Source organism: Sciurus vulgaris (genome assembly GCF_902686455.1).
Source record: "Sciurus vulgaris genome assembly, chromosome: 17".
Lineage (NCBI taxonomy): Eukaryota > Metazoa > Chordata > Mammalia > Rodentia > Sciuridae > Sciurus > Sciurus vulgaris.
The window spans coordinates 39,811,509-39,832,916 of NC_136478.1; the positions used below are offsets into that span (position 1 = coordinate 39,811,509).

At 44.8% G+C, this 21,408-nt stretch overlaps 1 protein-coding gene across 10 annotated transcripts in view; it reads left to right on the top strand.

Annotated features, from left to right (window-relative positions):
- Positions 1-19,694, top strand: part of ZNF536 (zinc finger protein 536) — a 431,821-nt gene extending 412,127 nt beyond the window's left edge. For all 10 annotated transcript variants that reach the window (XM_079117612.1, XM_079117615.1, XM_079117611.1 and 7 more), the window contains one exon: positions 19,203-19,694. In XM_079117612.1, coding sequence (XP_078973738.1) covers positions 19,203-19,447 — 245 coding nt within the window. In that variant the 3' untranslated portion in view covers positions 19,448-19,694. The remainder of the gene's footprint in view (positions 1-19,202) is intronic.
- Positions 19,695-21,408: the final 1,714 nt, after the last annotated feature.

Genomic DNA, 21,408 nt, shown 5'->3' on the forward strand with positions numbered 1-21,408 from the left:
CTGTCCCTGTATTCTATGGACTCTTGGGTGCAAAAGGTTTTAGTGATTTATAAAGCTTGATGCACATGTAGGGTTCAGGAGAAGACAGTGATAGCAATGGAAAAAAGAAAAAGAACAAAATAGCCACTCATGCTTTCTACTTGGGACTGAAAATACACAGAATTGGGTTTCACTGCTAGCTACCCAAAGTGGAAGCTTAGCATGGCTTGTCTTTTGGCATCTTGTATTTTAAAAAATAAAACAAACATCTGGTTGTTTAAATGACTCTCCTTCCTTCACTGCCACTTGCTGCCCTCCCCCCTACCCCAGTTTCAGCCAAACTACCCTGTCTTAATTGACTTCATGTTAGGGGAGACTGGAAAACAATCTTACACTCAGAATGCTGGAGTACACATCCATGAGACCTCTCCAGAAGTTTAGCCATAGAAATGCGTTCACTGGCCACCTACTGTGTGCATATGTGATTTGGAATAAATGCCAATAAGATTGGGTCACTGTTGCGCGGGAGGAGAAAAGAGTGTTCCTATAAAGGGGCCCAGGGCAGACCTTGGTCCTACAGAGGAGGTTAGGGAGAGCTGGAGCCTGCTGGAGCCGGGGAACTCCATGAGGAAGCGCCTGGAAAGGGGCTTGAATCCGCATAACTAAACTCGCAGTGAATTTGGTAATGAAGCCTCATTTAGTTCACATTCAGGTCTAGTCTCTCTCTCTCTCTTTTTCTGTGTGTGTGTGTGTGTGTGTGTGTGTGTGTAACGATGTGACTATTTTGAGACTCAGGAAAGAAATGCTTCCATTTGCAAAGTACATGTTTGTTTGGTTGTTTATTAATAATCCTGCAAAGTTTTCCATTGGGTTCTTTGACACTATATTGCTGCCTTCAGGTCTCCTCTGAAAGCAGGAACTCGGGGCTCTGGTGGTTTGGAGAGGAGGCTTTTGGAGCCAGAGTACCTGGTCTGAAACACTACTGCCCTACTTTCTGATTTACCCAGGTACATTACTGACTGTCTTGTATCTCAGTTTCCCCATCTGTGAAATGGGAGGATCATAAAAACAGGACCTAACTCACAGGGTTGTGTGAGGGTTAAATGAGTTGCTTTGTCAAAGCCCTAACACTTCATCTACCATCCCAGTCTTGAAACAAAGAGCAAGGAGTGCGTGCTAAAATATGTACCCACTGCAAATAAAAATGATTTTTTTCCCTTTTTGGTGATGCTTACTCCTTTTTTTCCCTACCATTTTTGTAAATCATTTTGGAAGGAATTTCATAGCTTGAATAAAGACACTGGCTAACTATTATGAGTAGTTTATGGCCTGTGGGTCAGTGAGACTTTTCCTAACAGTCTGAGCTGGGAAAGGTATTAGAGTGTTCCTGAAGGGAGGGTTGGAGATGGGGAGGGAGACTGACTTGGGCAGACTAGATACCTCTGAACACAGTCTCGCATATCCTTCCAAGGCAGATGCTGAGCAGGCTGAGTTTAGCAGGCTCTTTCTGCATTGGTAGTGGGGTCTACTCAGGAGCCCACCTCCCCTCTTCCCCATGCAAGCAGGCAGGCAAAAGGAGACAGACTTTACATCTGGGCCAGTTGTCCCAAAAGGTCTGTGGTGGGGGTGGGGGTGGAGGACCTTCGCCTGGGGTGGGGGAAGTCTGTGCCTGCCCAGATCCCAAGCCAAATGTAATAGGAAGATCCGGATAATAAAAATCTACTTGTCACCGGGACATTCCTCAACTGTTAGCAATCAATTTGGGGGTGAGGGTGAGGGGGGTGGGAAATACCAGGGGACATCAAAGAGGGTCTCACTCCCAGACTCTGCTCTGTTTCAAGGCTCTGTAATTTGGGAAGGTTGTGTGCTAAATAATTTGTGAGCCTCCAAACACGCAGGTTATTGTTTGTGGACAGATGGCACATCGCATTTTATCGCTTTTCCTTCTGTGGGTCCTCATATGCGGGACTGATGTGCATTCTGAACTCTTTGTCTCCTTGCTAAAATCTCTAATCTAAAACAGGCAATCAAGCACAGAGGCAGGGCTTCAGAAGCCATAATCAGAGTTTTAAAAGCAAAGAAAAAAAAGGGGGGGGGGATGGGGGGGAGCCAGAAATCCAACTGCAGTGAGGAGGCAGATGTGTTTGCAGAGAACAGGAGAGGTTACCAGGGTATTAAAAGTGTGTCCATGAAAGGGACTCTGCAAGGCAGAGGGAGGGAGAGAGCAGTCCCGCGGTGGCAGGCACGCGGCGCTGCTTGGCATCACCCCCCTAAGTGGCCTCTGCCCATTTCTGCATCCAGAGACTGGGGGTCTTTGTCTCTGCAGGCGGTCGTGGCCGGGCCTGGGAGGCCCCCTCTTGGAGCTGCGGCCGCCCTTACAGTTAAATCATGTTGATATACAGGAAGGAAATGAAATAGACGAACTCGCTCCTCTTTTCTTCCTACGGATTTTTCTTTTTTATTCTGAAGATAGAATTACTGTTTGTAAGCATCTGAAAGTCATTAGAGGCCCTGCAGTCTGTCAGGTGTCGACGCAAGAAACTGCTGAAACCAAACGGGTGCCCGCACCGAGGGCTGGGAATTTGTCATGTGCTGATGAGCAGTTATAATAATATATGAGCAAATCACAAGCATTCTGCAAATTAATCAAATTTTTTTTCCCCTTCTCCCTTGTCTCTGGGAGAGTGGCTTTGCAGGCAGACGTAGGTGAAGCAGTTTTACTCACAGATGGTCGCTCTGGCATCAGATGGAATTTATATAACAGTAATTCTGATTCCCTGCCAAAGTAGCAGTGAACACACCAGGGAGATTGTAGAAGGCAAGTCATGTGGTTTTGCTGAGGTTGTTGTGGGAAGTTTAAGGGGGGAAATCTCAAATTCTCCTCTTTGCCTTTACTGTTTTTGCCTGAAGGGCCAGAAACGGAACGCCATTCTGCCATGGGCGAAATCCGTCACATCTCTTCTTGTGACTTGCGCTGAAAGAGTGCTTCGCAGCTGTTGGAACTGCTGGCGGTGACAGAGCCCCAAGACCCCTGATCCTCGCTCGCTCCTTACAAGATTTAAAGGGGATTGGGTTCAGAAGGTGGCTGCCCTACACGCTCCAAGGAGGGAGCCCTGCCTCCCCCTGCCTGCCGCGCACTTACCCTCCTGCTCCCGGAGGCCCAGCTAAACCTACGAGGGCTTTTCTTTTCAAGTGTTTTATTAAATGAAGAGTCTAACAACCCTCACTTTAATTACACACGGGCTCCGTTTATAATTCCTCTGGATTTATTCAAGTAGTTGAAAACGATGGTGCTGGTGATTAAACTGATCATCTTAGTTTAGCAGCTCCGAAACCTGGGAGTGGGTTAGCGCGTGAGCGGCAGCGGGGTGCTAGTGTGTGCCTGCCCGCGGGCGGGCGCTTGTTCCCGGGCCTCCGACACCCCCCACCTGGCCCAACTTCCTCCTCCCTTGGGAAACGGTGTCTGGCATGGGACAAAGGGGTCCACAGATCGGCCCCCTGGGGGCCGCACATTGAGGGAACTGCTCTCACCACAAGGTGCCTTTCCCTCTGCGGAAAGGAAAGTGATACCAAGATGGCGTGGAGACTGCGTTACGCAACAAAGTCCTGCTGCTGTGGGCTTTTTTTTTTTTTTCTCCTAATGTAAAGCCCTGCCCATTTGTTTTGGTTTACGTGACTACAGAGAAATAAGTGGATTAGACGGAAACTTTAGCATGCTTCATTGCAGCTGGGTGCCGACATCTGTCATTCCTCAGCCATATTCCAGATCATGCCAGCCAGAGAAAGCAAAGTCTGACACCTTTGATTTTTAGAGAGAGCCTTTTATAGGGGGGAATAAAGAGAAGAAAGGAGTAGCATTTCCTTTGTGACTTCATGAAAGAAAGAAAGAAAAAAAAAAAAGAACACCTCTCTTCTAGGCTTTATTTTATTTATTTATTTTTGGCATGTGGCACTCAGCGACGGCTGAAGGTTGGAAAGTTTATGTTTCCATCTTTCCTTTCTTCCTTGTAATTTTCTATTGTTCACAGTACCAGTTTGTTGAATTGGGCATGATGAAAAGTAGATGTTTTAAATTAATCTGGTGTGCCCGTCTATGTGGATATCTACCACGGGTGTGGATGGTTCGTGTTGATTCCTTTTTGGAAAGAGGGATGTGCGATTCTCTCTCACACATAAACTCTCATTAACACCACACAACAACACTGGATTTTGATAGAATGTGCCTGCTCCCAAACACTATCTTTGGTGAGATGCTCTCTAACCCAAATGCACCCCCAACCTTTTAAGAAATGCACTAATGTTTTTATGAAAGCTATGTGCAGATAGTGGATTACCCACCTTGGATACTAGCTTTTAGAGCATTGGATATTTATTTATCAAAAGAGTTTTGTGCCCCGCCCTCCCCCTGCATCTTCACTAGTGTGACACAGTGCACAGCACACCCTTGGCACAAGTGGGAGTTCCAGTATTGGCCCCCCTCCCATATTTAAATTGTACAATAAAACAGAAAGTACAATTAAAGGCTGATGTGTTCATTTCAAGCGACACAATGGAAAACAGGAAACCATTGAACCAGCGGAGACCACCCACTTGTTTATTTCGCTGGGTGTGTACCGGAATGCAACCCATCTGCTGACTGAGAAAACACACAAAAGCCTCACCCAGCTTCCCTACCCCACCCTCGGGTAAGGTGAGACATGGGTTTGTGATACAAGAACTGCACAAAGCAGACTGAGAACTCTGATGCCCTCCAGCTTCTAGCTGGAGATGCCGGGGAGCAGTGAGCCAAAGGGCAAGAAGGTGCCAGGCAGTGAGTTCCAGGAAGCGGGAGCAACTGGGACCCAGCTCCGCAGTGACTGCCTCTGGGAAGATCTTGCCAGACCACTAGCTTTTCAAGAGAAACTGGAAATCCACGTTTTTATGTGAAATCTTTTTGATTTTAATGTTTTTAAACATGAAGAGTGCATTACAATTTTTTAAAAAAATAGTGTTGGGGACAAAAAAAAAAGTCCCTTTGTGTTAGTTTTCAGCTTGTCACCTCTTAGGAGAGTGGGTGCATGCATGTTCAGGGTAATGGAGGGGATCATAGTGATGCCCCTTGGCCACTGCATGGACAATCTGTGGGCTTTGGGGACTCATGTCAGGGTGGGTGGTGCCATGCTAGCTCCCCCCAAAAGTGGTGGAGTTGTGGGGTACAGTGGGGAGGAAAGGGCAGAGTCTGTGGAGCTGTGAGAGGGAAACTGAATCTCACTGCAGGAAAGAGGAAAATGCAAAGCTACCCAGCGAGCCAAGGTGCACCTGAATATGGCCATGACCTTCAGCACTCTGGGTTGACTTGCAGAATGTGAGGCAGAGTATGGCAGTGGGGATGGACGTTAAGGAGGCATAGAGCACTTGGATTTTCTGGAGAAGCAATTAGCCACAGGAGTGGGGCATACCATGTATAGAGCACCAGCCAAGGAGGGGCAGCGTGCAGTGACGGACTGCAGGGTCACCCCTCAGGAGTGGTGGCCTGTGCTTAGGAAGGAAGCCCAGTTCAGGATATGAGCAGGGTGGAAGGAAGCAAGGTGTGGATATGTGCTCTCCACTTGATCAGAAGCTAAGACCACCCCCATCCAAGGTCAGGGCTGCCTTGTCAGGGCTCACTCTCTCACCCCCCCCCCAGTGTTTCCACAGGTTCTTGTAGAGGTAAGAATTTGAGATGGGCAGAGGAAGTCACCCCTTCTCCAGGAGAGCAGATCCTTAAGGGGAACAAATTCTGCCTCCTCCCTTATCCAGCCCCTACTATGTGCAGAGCTGGACAAAGCTTGCAGCTTCTTAGGGGGAGGGGAGAGACCCACCAAATCCACATCATGCGATGTCCTTTGTGAGCAGTGCCTGACAGGACATAATTAAGTGCCTAATTGTGTGGCGCATTAGATAAGTGGAGCTCTATGAGCTTCAAGGAGGAGTCAAAGTTTTGGCAGATCTCACTGGAAGGAGACTTGGGGGCTGGAAGTGGGCAGCTTTTGAGCAGGAGTGGCAATGTGTATTAGGCAGGAAGGGTTTTCAATTTGGAAAGCCATGCAGAGGAGGCAAGATGCTGTGGTGAGAAATGGCGAGCCATGGAAGTTTAGAGAGGAGGGGTGGACACAAGTCCACCAGGGATCTGGGAACTTTGCTTGGAATGTGCTCTGCATCCTCCTCTTGCACAGTTACTCTGAGATGGGCTGTTGACACACTGGGCCTCATGATGCCCAGAGGAGAGCTTACATAGGGCAGGGCTGGCTGTCCTGCTTCTAAATTCCTTCCATCCTCAGCCTGTCCTGTTGCACAGGGACTTCAGATAACTGTGCTTAGCCCAGTGTCCCTAAGAAAGGAATTGTAGGTATTTTTTGCCATTTCGAGTACCACCTTAATAATTGTACCTAATATTTAAAAGCTGATTTATTAAAAAAATTTTAATTAATTTTTTTTTAGTAATAATATCCAACTCTGATGCATTAGTGTCTTCCTAAGGCTGTTAAGTGAAGATGTGATCAGCTTCTATTTAAAATCTCCCCTCCCAATGCCTTGTTCCCAACTCCCCACCCCCAAATGTTGGGAGACAGAAGACAGTTTCTGTTGGTGGGAGGAGGAGGGTGGCCAGCCCTTCTGCTCCCAGCGTCCCCCTCACATCGGGGCCAGTGTCCTTTCTCTTTGGCCTCTCCAGCATTTCTTTCAGGATTAAATGCTCTCGCTCAGAGACAAACTCTGGGTATCATTAGAGTATTATTATATTACACATCTAAAAATCTTCAAAAAAGGAAAGTAAGTTCATCGACCCTTTGAAGGTTATTTAATGATAAACATAAATGCTTTCATACAATCCAGGGGATGATTTAAGATCCTGGATCAATAGTGGCTGTTGAGCGCATGCTGCCGGGCGGTCCACTGACCACCCAGGCAGGCCGGTGCCTCCAAGGACCACAGCAGCCTGGGGCAGACAATAAACATAGCAGGCAAAGCCCACAAGGTGTGGCCTCAGCCTGGGGAGGAAGGTGGCCTCCCTGAGCCCAGGCCAAGGAAGGGCAGTAAGCCCCCGAGGTTCTGGGCTGCATTTGAGGTGGGGCAGGGGCTGAGCTGGGCCCCACATCATATCAGCTACAAGCCAGAGACCCTCTCTGCAGACCCCTCCTGGAATCCATCTTCCTCCAGGCGTTCATATGCACTCAACTTGAACCTGAAGCCATGGGGAGGCAGTAAATCACAGCAGGCTGAGCTCTGGCTGCAGACCCAAAGCTGGGCTCTGCCATTCTTTGGCTTTGTGACCCTGGACAAACATGCAGCCTCTCAGAACCTTGGTGTTCCCATTTGGCAAGTGGAGATTCTAACACTTGATTTCAGCATTGTCAGAGGAATCAAAATGTGCACAGATCATGGCCACCATGCCCTAGGTACTTAATAATGGGAGTATCTTGATACTTGAAACCGTAACCTATTAAATGTTTATGTCACCCTTTCCCTGGGCCACACATTGACCAAGCATTTAACACCTATTCTCATAATCCTCACAACAGCTCTATGCCCAAGATATTATTATGGTGACCATTTTACAGATGAGAAAACTGAGACCCAGAAAAAATTAAAGCACATACACAGCCCAGAAGAGACAGGTGAGGTCTGAGTGCTGCTGTGTGAGCTGAGAGCCACCCAACCTTAACCACCATGCTCAAGTAATAATCATGCTGTGCCCCAGTGGGACCCTGAGGTAGCAGGTCCAGCAGGGGGTCTATGGGATTCTTCCCTCTGCTGACTTCATGTGTCACCTGGGAAAGTTAAGAGCCACCAACTTGTGTCTGTGACATTAGGGCCATTCTCAGCTCTGGTTATCTCCTTATGTGGGGTGTTGGGATCTCCCTATTCACTGAAAATCAACCAGATTCACTTTTAAAGAAACTTTTTAAAAAATAATTTTTTTTTTTTTTTAGCATGGATTTGGATTTACAAAACAGTTGCATAGGTAGTACAGAGAATTCCCATATGTCTCCCAGCCAGTTTCCCCTATTATTAACATCTTACATTAGTACAGTACATTTGTCACAATTAATGAACCAATATTGATACATTGCTATTAAGTAAAGTACATATTTTATTCATATTTCCTTACTTTTTACCTAATGTCCTTTTCCTGCTCCAGGATCCCATCCAGGAGACCATATTGCATTAGTTGTCAGGTCTCTTTAGGCTCCTCTTGGCTGTGACAGTTTCTCAGACTTTTCCTGCTGTTGATGACCTTGACAGAGCTGAGGAGTGTTTTGTAGAATGACCCTCTATTGCAATTTCTCAGGATTGGACTGAAGTTATGGGTTTGAGGAAGAAAGATGATAAGGGTAAAGTGCTCTTCTCAAATCAAGTCAAGGTTGCCCACCATCGACATGACCTTGGTCACCTGGCTGAGGTGTCGTGTGTCAGGTTTCTCCACTGTCAAGTTACTCTGTGCTCCCTTTTCACATTATGCACTTTGGAAGGAAATCACCATGTGCAGCTCACACTTAAGAAGGGGGAAATTGTGTTCCACCTCCTCCAGGGGTAGGAGATACATCAGTTATACAGAACACACAGGGCACTTGACTCTGCTTCCCTGCATATTGATTGATTCAGTCATTGATGGCAGTATGATGTGTGGATTTTTTTTTTTTTTTTTTATAATTTGGGTTATAATTATCTATTTTTTGCTCAAATTGTTCCAGCTTTGAGTTTTGGGGGATCTTCAGCTGGCTCCTCACTACTTTGAAATATGCATATGTTCCCATCAATATGTGCTTTTAAAAAATAGATATATATGATATATACATTTCATAGATATACGATATATATATATATATATATATATATATATCATATGTGTGTGCTAGTCCTTATTTTTTAGGACAAAATATTCCAGAATCATCTTGTACATTATGGGCCCAGTCTTGAATCAGTCATTTCTCTGAGGAGTCTTGGTTTCCATTTTTTTCTTTTAGGTGCTAGGGATTGAACTCAGGGCTTTGCTCCTTCTAGGCAAGCACTCTACCACTGAGCTGTATAGAGCTCTTTTTTTAATATTTTAATTTGATACAGTGTATTGCTAAGTTGCCCAGCCTGGCCTTGAATCTGTGATTCTTCTGACACAGCCTCCTGAGGAACTGGGATTATAGGCATATGCCACTGTGCTTGACCTCTTTTTTTTAGATTCGTACTAGAGTTCAGTGTCATCACTTCTGGGCCCTCTCTGTTGATAAACAAGGAAATATATGCATGTATACTAATCCTTCTCTACAAACATATCTATATTCTATATAGTAAGCCAAACATAAGATAACAGTGATGTCTCCAATCTATTACCACACAGATCAAAATTCATTTTTAAAGTAAGTACTTTTTTGAGTAGCCTTTTAAATTAAAACCCAAATCACAGGAAATTTAAAACCTGAAATTATTTGTACTAAGGATATTCCAAAGTGTTTTAGCATCTTTGATTAGATGGATGAATATTTTTTAAAAACTGAAAACATAAATTATGTACCTGATTGGAACCATTCTTGCCTATTTGGAATTAGGAAAATTGAAATAGAAGTTTAATATATGCAATTGAGAAAATGGCTCTTTCTATAGGCCCAGTACTTGTTTCTGTACATTTGTACGGATTTCATTGGCCCTGCTGGCCTCTTGAACTTGGAAGAAGGTGGCTGAGGGTCCTGGGCCCCTCAATTTGCAGCTTCAGGGGCAAAGCCTGGAGCAGCAGGTGAGGACTTGGAGGGATTCTAGTCTCAGGTGGACACCAGACCACCATGGGGTTCATGAACTTGCTGTTATCACCATACCTGTGGATTCCTCCCAAGCAGGCAGATCCACCTATGGGGGCTAAATTTTAACATACCCCACTGACCCTATAGGTGAGCCATTTCCCACCCACAAGCATGCATTGTGCAGATGTCCTTGATTTTAAGGATTCCAGCAGGCCCTGGATTGGGTACAGGGAGACCAGGTATTATTCAGAACTCCCTTGGTGCTATGTGGAGGCAGCTCCTCCCAAGCCCTGTGTGTGGGAGGCGCCTCTGAGAACTACTTCTCTCCACCTTTTCACCTGGTCCTTTCTAGAAGACAGCACCATAAAATATGCAGTGCACCTGTCTGGGGTAGATTAGATTAGAGTTGACTCTCTAGATGGGCACATTGTGGATCTGTGGGTTCCACATCTGTGGATTCAATCAAACGTAGACCAAAAATATTAGGCAAAAAGTTCCAGAACGTTCCAAGAAACAACACTTGATTTTGCCATATCCTAAGTGCCAAGAATAAAGTGATCCGGGAACATGGCCTCCTGCAGTCTCCGGCATTAGCACACATCCTCATTCTCTCTCGCCCTTACTGTTTGTACATTGCCCGCCTGGCATCTGGTCTGCGTGTCCTGTAGTGAGGCCTAGTATGTTCCTACGATGGTTGGGTCTGTACTGGAGGAGTACAGACTTTTTTCTCTTGTCGTTGTTCCCTAAACAGTACGGCATAGCAACTATTTTTATAGTACTTAAGTTATATTAGTTATTATAAGTAATCTAGACATGATGTAAAGCATATGGGAGGTTGTAAGTTATATACAAACATAACTGTCATTTTGTATAAGGGACTTGAGCATCCACAGATTTTAGTATCCACAGTGGGGAGGTGGAGTCCGTGTCTCCCAGATACTGAGAGTCAACCATTCTCCTCAATTCCAATTCCAATTCCCACATCCCAGACTTCAGTGGGCTTCTGGAGACCACGGTGGTATCCAGTGCCCATAAGGGTAGTGGCCTGGGATGACCATGTAGCCTCTCTCTCTCTCTCCCACGCACACATGCATACACACATACGCAGTTCATACCCTTTTAGTGGGGGCAGGTACTACCTCTTGGAGCATCTTTAGTTCCTAATTGAATGTCCCACTCCATAGAGAATCCTCTGGCAGGGGTTGCAGACAGGACAGGAGCGAGCAGCAAGACAAGCATGTATTTAGCAACCACCTGATCAGAACCCAGTTCACTGTACATCCCTGACTTTGGCCGGCCATTCACTTCCCTGGGCCAGCTTTTCCCATGTGTGAAATGGGAGGCCCCCTCTGCCTTGCTGCCTCCCAGCTGGCAGTTGTGAGGAACAGTCAAGGCATCTCCTGCTAATGTGCTTGGGGAGTGGCATCGGCACGTTTTGATGGAGGGGTGTTCTCAGCGCGCCAGGACCAATCACCAGGAGTTGGTCACTGATACTCCCCACTCTCTCTTATCCACCACCCACACCTGAGGAGGATCCATCAGTCTGTAAAGTCTGGAGGCACCAGAGGTGCAGCCCCGTCTCTTCCATGCAACCAGCTGCCCACGGTGTTGAGCTGTAATTAATGGATGGTCCCCCCAAGGGCAAGAATCTCCCTCTCCCCCTCAGGTACAGGGAAGGAACAGATATTTCCATCGTAGCAAGTAAGAAAAATATCTCGTTTCCCCACTTTTGTTATAAACAATGTACGACTTGCTTTCTCCTTACCCCTCTTGACCCTCCACACTGTATACATATTTATATATTATTCATAGTGGATTAAAAATGAATGTGCTCTTTACCACGGCGCTACGGCGCAGTGACAATACAAATTAACGTATGATGTACTTACTTTTTGCATGGCAGTGATGGGAAATGTTGATGGCCTCAAAGTGAGAGGTAGAGAGAGGAGGGTGAGGGCGGGTGGGCGGTGGGGGGGATCCATCTGCCAACATCAGGGCTCTGGGCGCTGGCTACAGGCAGACCAGGATGGGGGTGTTCGGGGCAACTGTGTTTTGGTGGCGTTTGAGAAGACTTGCCACTTCTTTTCTCCCATGGGATGAGGTCCCAGCTTCCCAGTTGGCCTTGTGACCTGGCACCTGCCCACCTCCAGCTTCTCCTCTACCACACTGACCTTTTCCTAGAAACCTGAGCTGACCCCTGGCTCAGGCAGTTCCCTCGGTCTGCAGTAGCCTTGAGCTCTCTCCCTTTCCCTTCTCCTGGCGGCTTCTCCTTCATGTTTCTTTACCTAAAAAGCATGTGATGGACATCCGTGATGTGCCAAGCTTTGTGCTGGGTGGTAACAGCAATCATCAAAGCAAACAACCAACCAACCCCAGGGAAAGCCCAGCCCCTGACCCCATGGAATCGAGTCTATCTGATGGGGAAAAATAGCCATGACTGCTTTATTTGTTCAGCTACTGATGTTAGAAGCTGTACTGAGTTTGCTATCATGTGTCTCATGGCCATCTTGACAGGTTTAGAATAATTAAGGAAGGACTTCCAGAGACAGAGGCAAGGGCAAGGATGAGATCATGGGGCTGGGAGAATTCTAGACTGAAGACATGAGAAAGGATTGTGCAAATGTCCTGAGGCAGGAAAGAGCATGAAGCATTTGGAGACTATAGAGAAGTTCTAAGTGGCCCCACAAAAGGTGGGGGCTTTGAGGGAAAGGAGAATGGAAGGATGTTCAAGGTCCTCTATTCCTCTTGTCTGGACTCTGGGAACGCCTAGTCACCTCCACCGCATCACAGTCTGCACTGTCTCAAAGTGCTGTCTTAGATCCAGCCCCTCACCCTCCTCACCCTGTTCTCCATGGGGCTTCCTTTCAGCACGAGGTGAGACCCCTAGCAGACCCCAACTCAAATTGGCAGAACTTCATGCCAATGAAATGCAACTGTTAATGACTGGTTCCTTTGGACTTTGAACCTCTCACAGTTTCCCAGAGGCCATTGCCTCAAGGAGGGGCCATCTCTTCAGCTTGAATCAAACCGTCCAGAGCCAGTGGGCACCAGAGCTGGTTGAATCAGTCCTTTTGATGAAGAACAGTGACGAGCCTCCCCTAATCAAGCTTAGGTCAACACGTAAGGACAAGGAGGAAGCAGTGACCATAACAAAGACACGCTGTGACACTCACCTAGTTCTCACCTTTAGAAACACTAGAATTTTCTCAGGGCTCCCATGCCAGTCCCGTGGTGTGGCACTAGTCCTGCTCATTCTCTAGGTGTGGAAACTGGAGACTTGAGAGACCAAGCTCAAAGTCAGACAGAGGGGAGGTTTAGGGCAAGTGTCCTACAAACCTCATGGAGCAGGGAATTAATGGTTGGAGCCCAAGTTCCTCACCAGATCTGACCCTGCCCTCTGCCAGGGAGGGGGATACCTGAAAGAGCTCAGATGCCAGGCCCCAAGTCTTTGTATTTGGCCAAAGGTCATCCCTGAAGTGTGGTGCTTCTCAGTGGGGTCAAATTTGGAAGAGACCATTGCCTTAATGCTATTCTCCAGTGGGGAACTGACCAGAGAGGTCTTTATTCTCTTAAATTCAACTGCCATGAAAGACTGTTGGATTCATCTTGTTTTTGTTTTTTAAAAAGGGATTAGACCCATGGGTACTTAACCTCTGAGACACATCCCCAGCCCTTTGTTATATTTTACATAGAGACAGGGTCTCACTGAGTTGCTCAGTACCTTGCTAAGTTGCTGAGGCTGACTCTGAACTCAAGGTCTCCTGCCTCAGTATCCCAAGTTCCTGGGATTACATATGTCACCTTGTTCTTAAAATTTCTTCTGTTTCTTAGAAACAGACAAACACTACTAGCTCTTCGTTACCACCTTAAAACCTGGGGAATTACCAATTCCATTTCTAGTCTGACAAGGTGGCACAGAGGGCATGGAGGGCATCCCATTAAAATGGAACCACTGATGGTCATCTCATTAAAATGGGATGGGTGGAAGTTTGCATGGCTTGTTCTCCGGCCACAGGATGAACTATTTCCATCTAGAGATCCGACTTCCTCCAGATCCACAGCCACCTCAGTGGAAGGCCAGCAAATTCCCAGCTGAACTGCATGGGTCTCTTCAGCTGCATCTGGCTTCAGGTGGCCCTCTTCCCCTGACACAGCTATTGGAAACATACTGTGCCGGATTCCGTGAAGCCCTCACTACTGGGGCTTGTTCTCAATCCCTTGCTTATATTCTCTGACCAAAAGCCAACAGACCTCAGTATCATTGTGTTTGCGCCAATATCAGGGGCTTTACATGCACAGATGGGAATAGAAAAGTTTGAAACTTTTCATCCCGATTTAGCTGGACTCAGAAATGTGTCAAGCGTCCAGAAGTGCTTTGCATAATAACAGCTTTCTGTTCGAGAATGAAGGTTCCCATCACCAAAGGATCAGGCTTTTGCTTAAATTTGATTCTTGGGAGAACAGAATGCTTTCTCTGGACACATCATGGCTTCTCCAATCACCTTCCCACAGAAGGAACCCCATGTTTCTTCCCAGCCCTTGATCTTAATTGAGTCTCACGGGAAATTTCTACCAACATCTCAGGAGGATGTGTGTGAGTGTTTAAATAGTGTATTAGTATATGTGACAAAATGCATTATAATCATACACTCAGAACATGTGTGTATGTATGCATATGTAAATGTTATAAATAACAGAAATGTATCATAATTGTGCAGAGATGATGTGTTTTATATATGTATGTTTTATCCCATAAAAACACATTGTAATCATAATCCTTATAAGGATTTTGGAGAATTAAAGGAGCTGAGCATTTTATATCCATTGGAAATTTGTTTTAAAACCAAACTTTCCAAGGTTGCTGCGTCTTGACTTTCTTTGTCCAAAGGGGCTTTCATTACTCCTCGACGACATTGCCATATCCTCACGTATGAGGGTAAACATGCAGAAACAAATGTGAAGAACTGTAGAATGTAGGTCTTCAGGGGTGTGTTTGGGAGCTACAATTATTATCTAAAACATTTCTACTTACAAGGCATATTCTAAGACCAGAATTTATTATAATTCCAGTATTATATAGACTTCCTTCTACAAATGTAGGCATGCGTAGCTTTAGATGCATTTACAAATAGATTTCCATCTCACCAAAGTTAAAAAGAAAACCAATTCAATAATGGTTTGACCGCTGAAGTATCCAAATCTGCCAGAATTATCGTACATCATCTTTGACTCTACCAAGAAGTAGAGTTTCAGAATGTAACCATAGGATAAAATCATGATTAATATTTTAAAATCAATTGGTGGGAAAAATGTACTAAGTGCTTTTATACCAAGTTGGCCAATTCAAAAAGGCTCTCGTTGCAAATAAAGGTGACATCTGAAGTTCTTCGTTCAGTGTGCCAAGAGTCAAGTTGCCTGGCTCCTGGGGAAATAAGGTTTGCAGAGAGGGCAGCTTTTCCAATGGTTGCAGAGAAGGACTCCTAAATGAAGTTATTATTCAGCAATGATGATAGAAAATATAATAAACAGCTTTGGCTGATGAACAAAAACAGCTGAAGAATGGAAGGACCAATCTGATCTTGGTGAACTGAGATAGACTCAAATAATCCCAGGCCTTGGTTGTTTTGCTTGGTAGTTCTGTTATTCTCTTTGGATGGTAGTACCAAAAGTTTTGATTTTATTTTTAATTTTGTTTTCTTATTACTTGGCATTCTGAACTCCAAAGACTCGTCATCATGTTGATATTCTCCATCAACAAATTATTACCATATGTTAAGTAAAATGGCAATCTAGCCCCAGTTTTACCAGAACCTTGCTATTTAAGACAGTGGTCTCTCCACAGCCAGGTGCCTTTGGTGGGAACATTAAAATACCATCCATTTGTGAGATAATTTGGACAAAACCTTAAAAAATGATTCTTTGTTTTCCTGGGGTCTCAGCTTGTGTGTGTGTGTGTGTGTGTGTGTGTGTGTGTGTGTGTGTGTGTTTGTATGATCTTCTACCAAGCCTTAGGTCTCCAGATATAAATTTGGGCTCACTTTCTCTGGATCATTTTCCTTTCAGAAAACTTCAAGTCCTTTCTCAGCTCGAGCTTGACACAGCTTAGTGTGCACAGGGATGGTAACTTCATGCATCGATAGCAGAATTTAGGAGGCTCAGTATTCTCTCAGGGTTTCTTGGACAGGAAGGCCCCTTGAAACTCACTGGAATCCAAAGTAGCCCTGACTTAGATCCTCATTCTAGTAGTGAGAATGAGCATGGTTTTCCCTATGCCAGTGCTACCAACTGGCCCTCATTATAGTCTTTTTTCCATTGTTGTAACAAAATCTTTGAGACCAAGTACTTTATAAAGAAAAGAAGTTCATATAAATTAATAATTCTGGAGACCTAAAGGCATGGGATTGGTCTCTGTTTAACTCTGATGTGACTTCTGGCCATATCACAACATGAAAGACAACATCATGGTGGGAACACATTCAAGAGGGACAGATCCCAAGGAAAAATAAGAGGGAAGAGATATTTAGGGGCCAGCATTTCTCTTTTTATAACAACTTGCTCTGACATGAACTATTCAGGCTCCCTTGAGGCATGAATCCCTTCTGAGGACAGTGCCCCCAGTGACCTGACCACCTTCCACTAGTTCCCACCTCTTAAAGGTTCACCCACCTCTTGACATTGCCACACTGGCAACAAAGCTTCCAATGCACGAACCTTTGGGGAACACACTTAGATCACATCGGAACCACAGAAGCATCCTAATTCTGTCCTGGCTCTATGCCCCAATTCCAAGATGGCGAAGAACAAGGGCCATTTATATTCCTTGCACAATCCTAGATCTGCATTAGAAATATTAGTCTCGGTTTTCTTCTCCACCCAACCCAACACCTTCTCTGTCTGTGGGAGAGGTGACCAAACCCTATGGGTAGAATTGGTAAGTGGGAAGGCAGGAGAGGAATCATGCTGTCAGTGAACCTTTCTCTTTCTTGGCAATTGTGGCACAAGCCCTAGCGACTAATGAACTGTGTGTTCTCCTTGCTCTGGTGGGATGTCAGGAAAAACCAAAGGCAAGTGCATTTTTCTTGTGCTTCATTTTGTTCATAGCTCCAACATCCAAGATGTTTGCACATTGGCTTTTGCAAGTGGGAAAAGTTGATCAAATTGAGCTTCGTGTTGGGTGCAATGGCAGAAACAAAAGAAGCAGAAATTCTGTCCAAGAACTTACCATTTATTTGAACAAAGCCAAGGTGAAGAGGAAAGATAATAAATAGTTGAGGCTTGCTCCCTCAGTGCCAGGGGCCGGGGTTGGCACTGGTGACACTGCAGTGGTATGACTCTTGCCTCAGGAATGCGTGGCCTCTCAGGGGATCACTATAAATATACAGGAATTCATAAAGCAGGCACCTCGTTGAGCACAGCCTCAAAAGAAGACTGGGGGTTAGGCCTGCAGAGAATGGAAATGGTCTTTCAGGGAGAGTAACTCCAGCAAGGGCATAAAGACCCTTCAGCATAAAGCCTATTGGCAGAGGCCATCTGTGAGAAAAGGGACGGGAAAGATGGTGGGGCTGAACCATGACTCTCCTGATTATTCTTTGGCAGAATGTGGCATCAAGGATTTGGAGCAATGAAATCACAGATTGAACTTTTCCTCCAAGTGCTCACTCTGGTGGCCCTGGGGAGGATGAGCTGGAAGTGGGGAAATCAGAAGCTTGAAGACCTTTCTGCAAACTGCCAGGGTCACAGTCCAGGAAAGAGTTGGTGCACAGTGTACCCGGCTCTGAAGTAGGGATTGAAAAGAGAAAGACTCCACAAGTTGAATGAATTGGTCCTGGAGACTAGTTGGCTATGGAGGAAGAAAGAGAGTGTGAAGCAAGAATGTAACCTTGGGTGTGATTTGGTAGGAAATTGAGCTTCTACCACCAATATTTGGTGGCTTCTACATTCTCAGGAACAAGACTGTTTTGTTAATTACATACACAGGACTTCTGCTATGACTGTTCTGGAAAAGGTGCTGACTATGATGTTTGGATATTTTCTGGGGTAAATGATTTGGTGCATTTATTTGCTTGTTTATATTTCTGAGCAAATGAAATCCAGCTGTGGGTTTTGACCTCTCTGGGTGCTGAGTGGGACAGCACTCATGAATCCCCAGGAATGGGACATCAAATTCCCAGCATCAGAGGATATGCAATTGCTCCATTTTAAGTTTCCAAACCAAATACTTTACTGGTTCTTTAAGGTGGCAGAATGAGCAGGCCATGATGGTGCATGCCTGTAATCCCAGTGACCTGGGAGGCTGAGACAGGAGGATTGCAAGTTTGAGGCCAGCCTCAGCAACTTAGTGAGAGCCCATCTCAAAATAAAAAATAAAATAGAGTTGGGAATGTGGGTCAGTAGTACAGTGCCCCTGGGTTAGATCTCCAATACCAAAAAAAAAAAAAAAAAAAAAAAAAAAGGTTGGGGGCAGAATGTAGGTCTCCTGTGCCTCTGTGCAAGGAGGAGTCAGAGATCAAACAGGGAAGATAAGGTGGATTGCCATAAGAATCCTCTGTTCTAAATTAGAACCTTTCTAGAAAAGCTCCATTTCAGGGGTTGCTCTTCAAAATCTAACTTCTTTAAAACTCACACTGGGCCTTGATTATCTGATCAGCCTGATCCCTCTGCAGATACCTTCTGCTCTCTCCCCTGAAATCCTCAGCTTCCACAAATCACCTCCAGCTCAACGTTCCAACCCTGCCTCAGAGCAAGGCCAGTTAGCATCCCTCTCACACCTCCCCCTCCCAACACACACTCCCTCCGTGTGCTCTCTTTGCTTCTCAGTAAAGAGTTCCTGGGAGGATAAGAAAGTGAACTGGCTTTGCACTGAGACCTGAGTCAGACTCCCAGATGGAGGGATTTATGGTTTTTGTGTTCAAGCTAGAATCAGCAAAATATAGTTTGTGGGCTGAACCCGCCTATAGTTAGTACAACCAGCATGTTTAGTATGGTTTTTACATTTTCAAAAAATGTTTGGAAAAAATCCCAAATGAGAATACCTCATCACACCTGAAAATTATGTGACATTCAAATTTCAGGGTCCACAACTAAAGTTTTAAAGTTCCATCCGAAGAAAAGTTGGGGTGATTTATTTCCTGTTCTGTTCTGAAAGCACTTACAGAATACCTTTTACCTCTTGGCCTCAACTATTTTTGTTTTTTAAATCTAACTCTTCATAGAAAAAAAAAAAAATGCAGGTATTAGGTGCTTTCTCTTCTGTCCCCTAAGAAGTCTGCATGAAAAACTCTGGTTCACATGGAAGTTGTTTTAAGTCCTAGTCCCCTGTCTAAGGTACTGGCTGCTTTTCTATCATTTCATATTTGATTTTCAATAAGCATTAAGAATAATACTGACGCGTTGGTGATAATGAGCATGGTCCTTTGAGCCTCGGGTGGGAAGGTGTGAGCACAGAGCTGATCAGCCACTTTTTCTCCCCCTTAGGTCACAGGCCTTTCCAGTGCCGCTACTGTCCCTACAGTGCCTCTCAGAAGGGGAACCTGAAGACCCACGTCCTCTGCGTCCATCGCATGCCTTTTGACAACAGCCAGTATCCCGATCGCAGGTTCAAGCGCTCCAGAGTTGACTCGGAGGCTTCGGGGAATTTTGAGGAGCCTACAGGTCTCAAGGCCGGGAGCTCAGCAGACCTAACAGAGGAGGGCAGCAAGGGCCAAGAGGAGAGCAACTGAGCAACTCACCGTACACTGCAATATTATTTCACCCAGTTTTAAGATGATGCATCTCCTAAAAGAGTTTGCTAACTGAATTCCAAGGGGGAAAAATCATGTACAACCCCCTCCCCACAACTAGTGTATAGAACATTTAAAAAAAAAATTTAAAAGATATCTATATATATATTAAAAAAAAAAAAAAATCCCCCAGCCCTTGAACATGGCTGCTAAACTGTTACCCGGCAACAAGTACTTCCAAACAATGCAGGTGGGAGAAAAGTGATTTCAAAAACGCTTGGTGTCCTTCGAGCTCGAGAAAGCTGGGGTCCCTTCCAACTCAAAAGTCGTCTTTGTCCAAAAATAATGCTCTTAACCGAAAAGCGATACCATCTAAATGATTTAATGTTGCCTTGAAGATGGAGGGGCTGTGTTTTCGTTGTTGAAAACACCTCTATAATCTGACACCAGCTGCTGTCATTGGCCTAGCACCCTAATGAGATGTGTTGGGAGGCAGCTGCGGTGCCAGTCAGGCTGGAGTGGTCCTTGTAGAGAAAATCAATTCACGTGGTGTCGTCCTGCACTCTGGGAGAAACCTTAGACGGCCCACAGCCAGCGCCAGGGCTGACCGGCACTGCAGAGGATTGCCATCTTAAATGTGCATTTAAAAAAAAAATACACAGCCAAATGAATCAATGGTCAGGAAGTGTCTGCAGACAAATGTCCATTGCAGGCTTGATGAGTAATTCCTTTTTTTAGATCAAATTGCAGGATTGAGAGACATTTTTTTTTTCTTGTTGCTTTTTTTTTTTTTTTTCTTTACCTTTTACAATTTTGGAGAAATAGGGTTGATAATAAAAAAGATTTTCAAGGGTATATGATATCAAATGCTGTTAGGAAAATCAGCCAACCCTATCCATAGAAAGTGTTGGTGAGAAATTACAACTATGTAAAAGTGGAAAGATTGTCTTTGATTATGATTTTTAGAATCTTACTTGAATGAAGGCTGTTATGGTCCCCATTATCAGATTTTTCTCATGCGTTGGTTTTTATAAGTGTCGCAGACAAGAAGCACGATTTTCTTCTCCAGCAAGCACTTATGAAATAGCTTGTATTAAAATATGAATCTAAACATCCTGCTCTCTATCTCTGATGAAGAAAACTGTTTGAGTTAAAATGTCTGTTTTTGTAAAACAAATGTGTTCTATATTTTTGTAGATTTTAGATTTTTCTACTGATTGGATACTCCAAATTTATCAAGTTCTGCACCACACAGAGGGAGATTTTGAGGGTCAACAATGAAACACTTAATTCATTTTTTTTTTTTTAAAGAAAGATTTAAGGAAACTAGTCCAAGGTTTATTCTTGAATCCGCTCGAATGGTATAAAAGTTCTGCCTTTTAACATACTTCTTTGAGTGACATGAAATTGGTGCTGTTGCTTGTGATGGTAGAGAAGTATTGAAGTATTAACTTCTTCTAAAACAAAATCGTTCAGACTTTAAAAAAAAAGTCAATATTTCCTTGCAGGCTGGGAGCACACAATAAAACCCCAGGGCCTTAAAAACTTTAGCTCTGCCTACAGCAGTTTACAAAAATACTAAACTGCAATCAATGTAAATATAATTCTTAGAGCTATCCTGAGACCAGAAAGATCTCAGGCTAATAAGGAATCCGGTTTGCATATGCTGTCAAAAGGGTGTCATCTAACCGAGGTTTCAGTGTAAATGAGGTCGCTGTGCAACTTGGACCCATCTGGCATAGAGCAGGCTGCTTTCTTGTTTTTCTAGTCTAGTATTCACTGCCTTACTTAAATCGAGTTGATAAACTTAATGCAACTGTTTCTATGATCCTAGAGAAAGGACTGAAAATGTTACTGAAAACTTTCTGACTGTAGTAAGCTTTAGGATTTTAACTGCACTACTGTGTTTGGTGACTGTGCCAGTCGCTTGCTTTCTGTGTGTTTGCCCTGCCTTTGGTATC